At 36.8% G+C, this 12084-nt stretch overlaps 1 protein-coding gene across 1 annotated transcript in view; it reads left to right on the top strand.

Annotated features, from left to right (window-relative positions):
- Positions 1–490: 490 nt before the first annotated feature.
- NALCN (sodium leak channel, non-selective) overlaps positions 491–12084 on the top strand; it is a 206297-nt gene continuing 194703 nt past the window's right edge. Inside the window, exons 1-2 of the mRNA XM_026038354.1 lie at positions 491–612; positions 2013–2195. Of these exons, the coding sequence (XP_025894139.1) occupies positions 505–612; positions 2013–2195 (291 nt within the window). The 5' untranslated portion in view covers positions 491–504. The remainder of the gene's footprint in view (positions 613–2012; positions 2196–12084) is intronic.

Here is a 12084-nt window from a genome sequence, read left to right as displayed (position 1 = left end):
TAGTCATCACAGAAATATATAATAAAAGGACTCATTTTATGATTTCAGTAARGAACAGTAGCATCTCCTGGCTACTTAACATCTCCTGTTTGATCCACTGGGCTTTAGCCCAGCATAGTCTAATAAATGGAAATGTCACCATTACATTAAATGGCTGCAAGTTGAATCCATCAAGATTACTTTGGGTTTAAATTCCAGCAGTAGCCTTCTTGGCATATTGGTATAAGTTTTCTGCCAGTTTTGTCAAGTTTCTCGTAATTATTTGAGTTGCATGCCACTATATACATATTGTAAACTTATTAATGTCARTCACTTATATAGAGAGTTTTTTAAAGAAACTAAGGCCCTGTTAATTAGTAATTACCACAGCAGCCCAGCACAGAGAGAATATGTTTTAGGCAGATTACAAAACTGTTCAAAAGTTCATTAAAAGATGGTTGACTCTCCTATTTTTTTCTCTCCAAGGAGGTTTCATCGTTATAGAAAACAAAAGTTAACTTCAGGATGCTCAAAAGGAAACAAAGTTCAAGGGTGGAAGCCCAGCCAGTTACAGATTTTGGTCCTGATGAATCTTTGTCAGACAATGCAGATATTCTGTGGATTAACAAACCAGTAGGTATCGCTTTCAGCAGTTAYCAGTTACAAGTTAAATGTGAATTTTACTGTTGAAATAAGAGTTCTAAGAAAGATTCTAGAATAAAAAAAAAATTAGAAAAAGGTATTGAGTTATGGTTGCTAATTTGCCAGTTTGCTTTTGCAAAAAATCCARATCTAAATAAAAAAGTTTGGTTGTTGCAAAGTGATAGAAATGGCCAGGCAGCGTTTGCCACATAAGCTCATCTATAGACTTTTTTTTTCTAATCGCACATCCTTTCAGTGTCTCTGATTGCTGTCGTGTTTATTGAAATGACAAATCAAGTTTGTAAAAGGAGCTTTTGAAAAGTAGGCTAAAAGTAGCATCTTATTGTGAAAGTGGTCATCAGTATTTAGAAGCTATAATTTTCTAATCTCTTCCCTTACGTCATCTTTGAATATATAAAGTATATTTTGGCTGCTGCTTTTCCAGTTCAGCTCATTTTTTCTAGTATTCTTTGGCCTACCATGTGACCTAACTAATAAATTGGAATGAAAATGTCTTGTAACTTAAAACCAGTGAAGTTGAGAGTGAAATTATTAATCGAAAAGGCAGTATTAAGAAAATACCATTACTATGTAAATATGGCAGTTATTTATTTATTCAGCAGTCAGTGTGCATCCAGGATTCCTGTGTTTTGAAGAATTCATACTATTGAAGAACAAGCATTTTAACACTTCTCTTAAAACAGAGTGGAAAGGTTTATTTTATGAAAGCAAAATGTCAAATCTACTAAAATGAATTAATAGATGCTATTGGCCTTGCATTCGTTTAATGAAACTATCATCTCACTGGCAGTATGGGTGACAGACCTCTCTTCTGKATTTTAGCAGCTAAATCTTTTCCAAGACAATGTCCTTACATTAATGTTTCACACTAACTTATTTTAAAAATAATGTTTGTATTGACAGCTTCAATAAGCTCAAAATGTCATTGCAGAAATTTATCATGGGAGTAGGTTATTTACATATGTTTCTCAGTACACTGTTTTTAAATGGAATCATTTTGCTCCTTGTCATGTTGATGGGTTAGTTGTATGTTGCTCAGCATATGTAATATTGACATTTTAATATGGCAAGAGGTTTTTGTATTAGCAGCTCTTTGCTCTTGGTCCTATTTTTTTTCATTTTAACCAAGAGGTTACTCTGGGCGGACTGAAGGGACTTAAAAGGTCTTTCATCCATGCCCTGCACTTTCAAATTACTAATTTGGCCTCAGAGTGTACSGACGCTAGAGCTGTTCAGTCCAGGTCAAATATCATTACATTTAGACAACTGTTTAATAAACCAAAATTAGATGAGTGCTTTTACAGTTTATTGATATCAGAAACTGTTTTTGAACATCAAATCAAAGTGGTGATGTCTCTTTTTTTTTTCAGTGGGTACACTCCTTACTACGAATTTGTGCCATCATCAGTGTGATTTCTGTTTGTATGAACACTCCAAAGACCTTTGAGCATTATCCTCCTCTCCAATATGTGACATTTGCTCTTGATACTCTACTGATGTTTCTTTACACTGCAGAGATGATAGCAAAAATGCATATCCGTGGCATAGTTAAGGTAAGCATTTAAAAAATATTTTTCACAGTTTTAAGAAAATGGATCCAAATATATGCTAGTGGCATTTGATTATTTTAACTTCTCAGCTTTGTTTGCTATATTTTTTAACTGCAGTCAACAGTGTGGCATAAACAAAAAGGGCAAATTGACAAAGATGCAGATTTGCTGCATATCTAATTCAAAAACTGTAATAYCAACATGCCTAATAGTGGTTTCCTACTAAGCAGTACATAGTTTCATTGTATTGGTATGTAGAAGAAGAAGCAATATGAGCCACATGTATAGAAGTAAGATATTTTGTAAATATCTAGAAATCATATTTGTATTTAGAACTTTGATTTTCATTTTGTAAGACTGGATGCTCTCATCACAGTGTTACTTGATTTAAATAAGAAGATAGGTCTTATTGTGAGCAGAATGAGAAATAAATTTTTCATACTCTAYTAATTCATTTTCTTAATATAATACATGTGGGTAAACAAATGCTTCTGTTATCAAATGCGTACGGCTGTTGCTGGACTAATTTTGTTTGTATAAGTAAATATGGTATTGGACAACGTAAAAGAGCAGGATTTTCAGTAACATCATTTCTGTGGCACTGTTTTACTCATTKTTTCCAGTCTTCAGTAAAAATACACAAGTTAAGTTTGTACATCGAAAATCCATCTGTGCAGCTTGTTAACAGCTTAATTATGTCCCTACTGCACAGAAGAGTGAATCAGTATGTTATGTCCTTGACTGCTGAAAGGTCTGATGACCCTTGAAACATCTCAAGCTGTTCTGAGCTCCTCACTGGGTTCTGACCTTACCTTTGGAGACTGCATTTTTGTTCACTGCCAAACTAAACTCTGATGTCATCAAACCTAATGTATACGAGCTGCAAAAGTTAGTGTTTCCTTAATATTAGGAGGTTACCAAAATAAGAAGATTCTGTGCAAGTCTTAGAGTAGGACCAAAGTAATCCTTTGCGAAGTAGTGTTTCTGGCTACTACATGTACTCTCTTGTTCAGCAAGTCCCATTAAGAAGGTGAAGGAGAGGCCACCGCATCGTGAATGGGGAATTAGGAGCCTTCAGGTACGTTTAGACAGTGAGAGGAAGGAACAACATGCCATTATAGCCAGTACAGCCTTACACAAAAATGATCTTGTGGCCAGAAGGAGAGACACAGTGTGGCTTTTTGTCCAAAGCTTGGTTTCTCAGCTGTTGTCTATAGAAAGATCAAATTCATTCACAGTCAGCAGCTGGGGCYATGAGCAATACATTGCTGTATTTTCTAACATCTTTCATTGGATAATGTAAGGTTTGTGTTTTTTTGTGGATATGAACTGATCTTTGAGGCATGTCGAATAAGAGTCTGTCCTCAGAGAGGAAGAAACTAGAGTTTCTCCCACTGCCTTCGTTCACATTATACATGTATAGATCAGAGTATGGGTTACTTTATTTGCACCCCAACATTTTATTCTTTCCATATTGGATATGATAAAATAGATTAGACATGTTGAAGTAGAAAATGGTTGCATTTATTATTATTTGAACAAGAGAGGGTTAATGTTTGTATTAATCAATGTAGTTACACTCAAGTTGATTGGCTTTGTTGACACTATTTATGGAGTCATACAATAATTTAGGCTGGAAAGGACTTCCAGAGGTGATCTAGTCCAACCCTCAGCCCAGCACAGGTCCAGGGATTTGTCCAGTTGAGTTTCAAATTCCTCCAGTGATGAAGGAGACTCCTCAACCCATCTGTCAACCTGTCCAGTTTTTCACCAATTTCATATACAAAACTTTTTTCCTAGTATTCAAATGCATGTTAAATATTCAATAATATTCAAATTCCATGTTCTGGTTGGTTTCCTTTGCCTCTCTTCCAACTGTTTTGCACCTCTGAGAGTGTGACCCATCTTTTTTATTTTTTTCCAATCAAGTAGTCATGGATAGCAATAAGGAGACTTCCACTTCTGAAGACTGAACAGCCTCGTGTCTCTCACCCTCTCATATGCCATGTACTYCTGTCCTCAGACCATTCTGAGGCAAGGCGTTGTTTAGAGGTCTAATAACTTGTGTTAAAGACTTTTGCATATGTAATGCTTTTGTTTAAAAAAAAAAAAAGTTGTTTATGAACTGTTGTCCTAGTTTAAGCATATTGGACACTTTGGATCAGTGAATGTGTAGCTCTATGCTTGTTCTGAACTTTACGTAAAGTCTTAACCAAACTTACAAATAAATCAGTATTTCTGTAAAAGCCTACGAGTTTGAAACACTAATAAACTTTTTGAACCTTGATTAATGAAAAATTTAATTCAGACAGAAATCTAATTTATGCAGAAGGTAGGCACCATCCATTTAAGTCCCAGTTAATAACAGTATAACTGACCTAAGGTTTTTGAAAATGTTAAGTCATCGCTAATTAACACCTTCTGAGGACAAATTAGAAATTTACTTCGCCTTGTTCCCCAGGTTTATAGGAAATAAAAGCAGTTTCTCAAATACTACCCTTTTGTCTAGAAAGCATTGAAAGATGCCGTTGGATGGTATTCATAGCATGATGTGCAGTACTACATGCATTTGTTGTTTGTCATAGTTTTGAACTAGTGTTTATTGTCTTCACCCTTGAAATTCATCTCTGAAAAATGAAATAACAGGCTATAATTTTATACTGATTGAGGTCTTTTTAGATATAAAAGTACAAGACAAACAACTTAATGTTTGCTGTCTATATTGTATAAAATAAGATTTGTAGTGTTTTGTGGAGCACTATATTAGACAGAGGGTCAGATCAAATGAGTTTGTTTCTTACCATATATTTTTGATTTCTCCATTCAGAGCTCTGCCCTTCCTCTAACTGAATAGTTTGATGACATTAGAAATTAGCTGTTGGTTATTTCATCAAGTAAGCTTTTTGGGTACTCATAAGAGAAACTATGWATGGTTTACTCTCTAGATTTACGAATAGCCTATTATGTTTTTATAAGCTAAGTATTTTTAATATGGATTTCAGTCATGAAATCTGCTGTAATTAGTACAGCAATATTTTAATATGAAAGTTTATTTTAAAAAATATTATCTTCTGACTTATGCAAGTTTCTATGTTTTTCTATAACCTTTCTACATAAATTGCACATTTTAATGATTTCACTGAATTGCAAATTCTCTTCTCTGAGTAGAGCGTGATGTGACTTAGCCACATCAGTGCTTTATAATAGCTTATGAAGCATCTTTGCARATGCCTACTAAATTGTGTTACAGACGTGTCTTAAAAAGATTTAATGTTTTAGAAATTAAAAACTGTGATCTCTTAGTAAATCCCTGAAAGCGTTAAAAAAGTCAGTGTAAATGTCACCAGCTTTCTTTACATTAAAAAAAGAAGCTGTGAACAAAACATGGCCATTTCCTTAAAATGGTGGAAGAGGTTCTTTTGGGGATCTCAGAGTCTCTTCAGCATGWACTCGATTTGAGATCTACAGGCCAATTTATCATGTCTGACTTCTGCTTCYAGTTACCACACAGTGCTTGGGGTTGTTTTGCTTAGGTAATCACAAAATTCCATATCTTCCTTAGCTTTTTTTTACTTCCAGCTAACATATTAGGAGATGAAATAATGTATAGAGAACTATTCCAGGTAAACTGATTTGGTTGCARTTGCCACACTGGCTTTTTAAATAACTAAGCACAAAAATATGCCAAAGTCCAAGAAACCCAGAAGAAAATATGTGCTTTTTGCAGAGGAATTCACATCCACAACAAGAAAAAGGAACCAAGAAACAGATGGCTAAGCTGAAAATTCTGCCTTAAGGGAATAAGAGATGAATAGAGATGGTCTTACACCCTGGGCAGTGTAAGGGATTATGGAGTCATCTTCGCTATACCCCATCCTCATTGCAGCTTCTAATCACAGTTGATGATGGTTTTACAAAATCAACATTGAAGTCATGTTGTAAAACTGAGGTATTCCAGAAGAGAGTAAGACTTGAGAATAAAAGGTGTGAGAGTTCCCTTTCCTGTCCCTTAAAACAGCCTAATAGACACCAGTTTTAGTACGATCGGACTGAAATTTAGAAAAAAAAATATATTTCAGAAATACTACACCGAATTTAATAGAAATGTCTTTCTTCACTGTGTAGTTGTGACATATTTTGGATAACAAAGGGATTATAGAATGTCAAAAGTAATGGTCCGTGACATTTCCCCTGTTGTTAAATCAACTGCATCTTAGGGTTCACGGCGACATTTTTGTATTAACTAAGAAAGTTGTGAGTGGCTTTGTTGGATTTTGTTTTCAGTAGCACTGAACACTATCCACCGCCTTCAGTACTCTTGCAAGAGCTGAAGGTAATCAGTTCACCGAATCACAGGCTTACAGAATCAAAGAGGTTGGAAGGGGCCTCTAGAGATCATCCAGTCCAACCCCCCTTCTCCAGCAGGGACACCCAGAGCACGGGGCACAGGGTCACATCCAGGCAGGTTTTGAAGATCTCCAGAGCAGGAGACTCCACAGCCTCCCTGGGCAGCCTGTTCCCTGTTCTCATGCGAGGACTGGAACAAAGCTTAATCTTCTGGCAACTCTGTCACAGACAGATTGGAGTTTTTCCTTTATTTCAGTTAAATGCTAAAGGCCAGAATCCTTAGTTAGCTAAAGTCAGTGCCCTTCAGCAGGTCGGGTGCTCCCAGGCAGTGTTACACCTGTGCCCATAGCACATTTTCACTGTTATTTTTCTGATAGATGCTATAGCTGCCCAAGAGGAAGGAATCAAGGGCAGAGCAGCCTGGGACCCAACTTGAGCCACGTGGACTTGACCTTCATTACATCCAGTACTCAGCAGCGACAGGGACCCTTCCCTTGTAGCACAAGCCACAGGAGCTGGAGCAGGGCTTTTCACATTGCAGTATCATACACTGGCTGCCATGGATTAAACTGGGAATTGGCCATTGCTTGCAGCAGCAGCTAATGTCCYCTCACCTACTCGATCGCTTTTTGAGTCATCTTCGCTTGCATGTAATCATTTTTTGTTTCTTGGCTTTAGGGCTTAAATAAGAACGATTCTGCAACCCTATTTGAGGGTCTGCAGGTTCGTTGTCCAAGCCTGAGCTGGCTGGCTTGGACAACTAATTTGCCAGTTTGTCTGACTAATTCATCTGAGCTATTTCTCGCTATTGACTCCAGAGCAAGCTCCCAGGAACCAGGCTGGATGGTGACATCTAACCTTTTGATATCTCGCAGCGAGCAACTCTGTATTTCTAGGTTTGTTGTCATTGGTCAGTAGACACTACAAAAAGTGTACAGACCTCTGCATGCCAACTTGTTGGACTCTTATGGTATTAATTATGGTTAGTTTATGCTTAAATTAGTTTCTACCATTATGATGCTAATTCAGAATTATTTTCTTGAGCTATGGACTACAGAATTTACTAGTTTTGGTTCTGGCCTTGTTTTCACCTTTAATATTAATTAAATGAGTGCTATTAATTAATAGCATCTTTAATGTTAATTTTTCTGACGTCAGCTGCTTCAGCAAGAATGGAGAAATTGGAAAATGAGTCTATTCCTTTTGTTAAATGGTAGAAGCATCAACTGAATTGCAGTGAAACACTGTCTGTTTGCTCACTAATTTTTTGTAACTTTGTCAAGTCAATTTTTGCTGCATTTCAAATGGAAGACAGAAGGAGGAAATCTTAAAATTATTGCAATCTGGTGTTCCACATTTACAATACAAAATAGCCCATGGCATAGAAAAAAAATGAGTTAAGGATGAAGATGCTGTGTCATTTTAAAAGGTCAGGTAGTAAAATAGGGAATGTGGCTTCTGTCAGCCCCTGTCAACATGCTCAGACAGCCTTTGATGTTTGATGGTGAAAACACAGTCTCAGGATGTATTTGGACGCTCTAAAACAAGTTACAAATGTGAGTAAGAACCTCAGCCTGGGAGGTACAGAAACAGCCAGCAGAATCAGTAGCATGGGTTAGATGATGATGAGATGCTCTGATTAAGGTGGGAGTAACTAYGGGGAGGGGCAGAAAGGGAGAGAAAACCACTTAGCTTTAGCAGTAGAAAAGGCCATAAAGCAAACATGAAGCAAAGATTTAGTCAGCTCAAGATTTGAGTTTTACATTTGACTCTGCTTCTTGCAGTTATAAGGTGAAATAAGTTTGTGAAAAAATATTTTACATGTCTGTATTAAAAAAATGTGGTTTTGTACTGCATGTAATCCTGTTGGAAACCTGATGTAGATCCCATGCTCTGCTGCCTTGTGAAAAAGGGTGTTAYACAAATGCTATTAATCTTAGTTTAAAAATGCTGAAATATTTGGTTTAAATATCTGTGACTGACAGTCTTTAACTATTTCATAACCAGTAATAGTAGTCGCCCTTATTGGAATAAGGCATTGAATCTATAAAAGCTGATTCTGTCTCACCTTTCCCCCCCCACTATTTTTGTCTTGTGCTGCTTTACGAAGCTTTTGTGCCCGTAAACTGCAAGGACATTAGTTTAAACCACCCTGGCATCATGTTGCTGCTGAGATGCTGTGATGCTGTTTGCAGTCACAGGAAATTAAAAAATTAGAACTGATTATGCTGAGGAAAACAATGTATGAAGTTGCCCGCAGCAGCTGTGCTGTTTGCTCAGGATCCCTGCCTGTGGGCCGGGGAAGGTTAGAGACGGCCGCAGCGGAGTGTCTCTGTGGCTACTTGTACCTGTTTTGGTTGAGTGTTTATTGCAGGAAAGTAATGACTCATATTGCACAGTGGGGCTTTTTGCACCATTTTTGCATTTGAGGCGTAGGGAAAATCAAAGGCACTTAAATTACTTAGTGAACTTACATAAGCAGTATGTCTAACGTGGAGAAAGATAATTTCTCTAGCCACTGGATGGGTCATAGAAATCATTAAGGAGAAAATTATGGATTAAAGCGTGTGTCCATATAATATACAGTGATTTACCATGGTGACYGTAGTTTAACCTTGAAGTAACTGAGAAAAAATAAACAACATGCTGACTTTCATAAATGTATCCAGAAATGTGCTGTTTCAATAGTCATACCAATCAGCTTAAGAAAACTGTGCTTTTCAGTATTTTTTTTTTTTGCCATTTCTGATAGCAAGGATTACTATTTTTCTACATAAAAGCACTAATCATCAAGGGCCATTGTTAATGTGTCACTTCATGTTAGGGCAGATTGTCACATTTACAGGGATACCAGTGAAATAAACATGTTGGATAACAATTTATCTATTTAGGTAGAAAGAAAGGGACCTTCATCTGGAGTGTGCTGTGCTGTGTTGAAATTTATATTTTCAGAGAAGCCTACTGTAATTAAACAAGATCAATTTTCAGGTATTTTATTTTATTTTATTTTATTTTATTTTATTTTATTTTATTTTATTTTATGCCTCTATTGTGTTCAATTTGAGAGAATGAAACAAGACATCAAAAAGAAAAATCTTAATGAGATCCAAATCTCTGTGGAAATGAATAAGAACATTTCTATGCAGCTATATTTTCATGGAGATCGTGAAATGTGTGTGAGGCTTTTAGGATAGCCACCTGAAGGATAAATTTCATTTCAGAACGTTTTTTTCTCTACAACTAATAAGAGTTTTGAAAATATTGCTTTCTCATGACTGTGTTAAGTTTGTTGTTCCCATAAACTTTTACTTTTTGCAATATAAAATCACTAGTTTTTAATAATGATAATTATCAAAACATTTAAAAAAAAAAAACCTTTTTCAATGTTGCTTCTTTCTCATCTATTCCAAGCCCTGTCACTGTGGCGTTTTTTATTCTATTGAAGGAGAGCTGTGAATGAAGATTATAAATAYGAGTTCTGTCATGTTAGATGTGCCTATTTGCCTGTCAAATCTCCTTAGTCAACCTCCAGGCAATACCCAGTGCTTCAGCATGTGAAGTTTTTCACCTTGAAATTTGGATGCTACCCAGCCCCAGCATTCACAGCAAACCTCAGAGCTGGGGGAGAGCAGAATCCTGCTGCCTGGAGCAACTGCCCTGTTGTCAAACATTTCGGAGAGCCCCGTAKCATTTAGCACACATGGTCTTCTGTGGGCTTTACAGCACTACCAAATATAAGCAAATGTCCACGCACAGGGAACTAYGTGTAGGATTGAAGTCCATCTTGAGGAGACTGTCATAGACATACAGAGCATCAGAAATTCTGGGTTGCAGAGGACCTCTGGAGATTGTCTAGTCTTTCTTAGTAGAAAGCAGGGTCTTAAATTAGGTTATCCAGGGCTGTATCAAGCTGAGCCTTGAATACTTCCTACGCGGAAGGTGCTACCACTGCTCTGAGCAACCTATTCCAATGTGTACTTGTTCTCACAGCGAATATTTTTTTTCCTCTATACTTCCTACAAACAGTGAATGCTGTTGCTTGTCATAACACCTCCTAGCTCTACTTTAACTCTTTTCAGGGAAGAGAGATTTATTAATCAACCATCTTCAGATTTGCTGAAACTTTAAAGCATCCCAGAGAGACGCATGAGCTGCTAAGGTGGTACTGCTGGTTCTGGCTGCAACTGGATGATGAACAGATGGAGAAGGAARCAGAATTCAACCTTTCCGTGTAGTAACTCATAAAATCTCTCTGCAGGGCTTGTTGGCACTCCACAGCAGTGGTAGGATTGTTTATGGACAAGCAGCAGGGTGATGCACCCGTGAAGTTCCCTCTGCCCCACATGTCCTGCTGGGGACATCCCTGCTCTTAGGCTTTGCTAAGAAGGCCCTGTCACCTGCCCTCCCTCCACTGACACTGCAGGAGGGCAGTGGCTGGTAGCTCTGAATAAGAAACAAGCTGCATTGCTTGCCCCTYGGCTCAATTGAGGTGCCCTACACTGATACTGCTAATGTGGGAGGTACTGACCACATTCCTTTAAATTCTTATGGGGAAATAGCTGTTGTCTTTTAATGTTTTCTGTGTTTGAGGGACAGAATGCTGTGTAAAGTGCTTCCATGTTTCCCATTTTTAAGTTCACCTTAACAGTTCTGTTTTAAAGACCATTTTAAAACTCCTGTCTCATTTTTTCCCCATTATTTTACAGCGAGCACTCTTGCAGGATGTTTAGGAAATATAAAGGTTCTTGYTTCTCTGGAAGGGTTGATTCTTAGTTCACAAAAGGGATTATTTCTTTCTTTGGAAGTTTTCCTAAAACTCTTTAACAGCAAAGGTGTCTGAATCAAATGAAATGGAATTGCCTTCATTTCATTCTATTTCTTTGACCATCCCAATAAGAATTCTATTTCTGACCTCTTACAGTCTTTTTTTCTTTTTTTTTTTTTTTTTGATACCGTCAGTAACAGCAAGTGACATGGAGAATACTGAAATACAAAAGCCTCCTATTGCAATGAACTTAATTTTGTAAATTAACAAAAATGGAGTGTGCTTTAAAAATAATAAGACCATTCTTTCATGAATGAGCTAGCCTTACTTCGTTGTTTATAATTTTATGATAATAATAATATAGATATGATAATAATGATAATATTTTAGGGTTACAAACGATGAGGTAATGATTATTTAGTGATTACTTCTCATTTGTGATGACAGGCTGGAATTGTTTATGCAGTGCATTTTTATATGCAATTGCCCTCTGAATCAAAGGGCAACAAGAGCTCCATTTCGTTTGGTGTATTACAAGTAGAGTAGCTTTGTTTTGTGTGTAACCTCAAGCCACTTTTCCAAGATTYTTCTGGTATAACACGCTAGATTACTATAATATTGCATTACATGCTATGATGAAGGTAAATAATGCACTGTTATGGGTTTTTTAGAAGCATCTGATSATGGAGCAGTTCCGTACCATGTACAAATAGTTATATATTGAGCTTGTATGTTAACTCAATGATGATAAAATAATATTACATCCACTGGAGCCTTCCT

Source organism: Nothoprocta perdicaria, unplaced genomic scaffold, assembly GCF_003342845.1.
Source record: "Nothoprocta perdicaria isolate Ctin4 unplaced genomic scaffold, notPer1 scaffold_208, whole genome shotgun sequence".
In the NCBI taxonomy this organism is placed as follows: Eukaryota; Metazoa; Chordata; class Aves; order Tinamiformes; family Tinamidae; genus Nothoprocta; species Nothoprocta perdicaria.
This window is presented reverse-complemented; position numbering and strand designations above follow the sequence as displayed.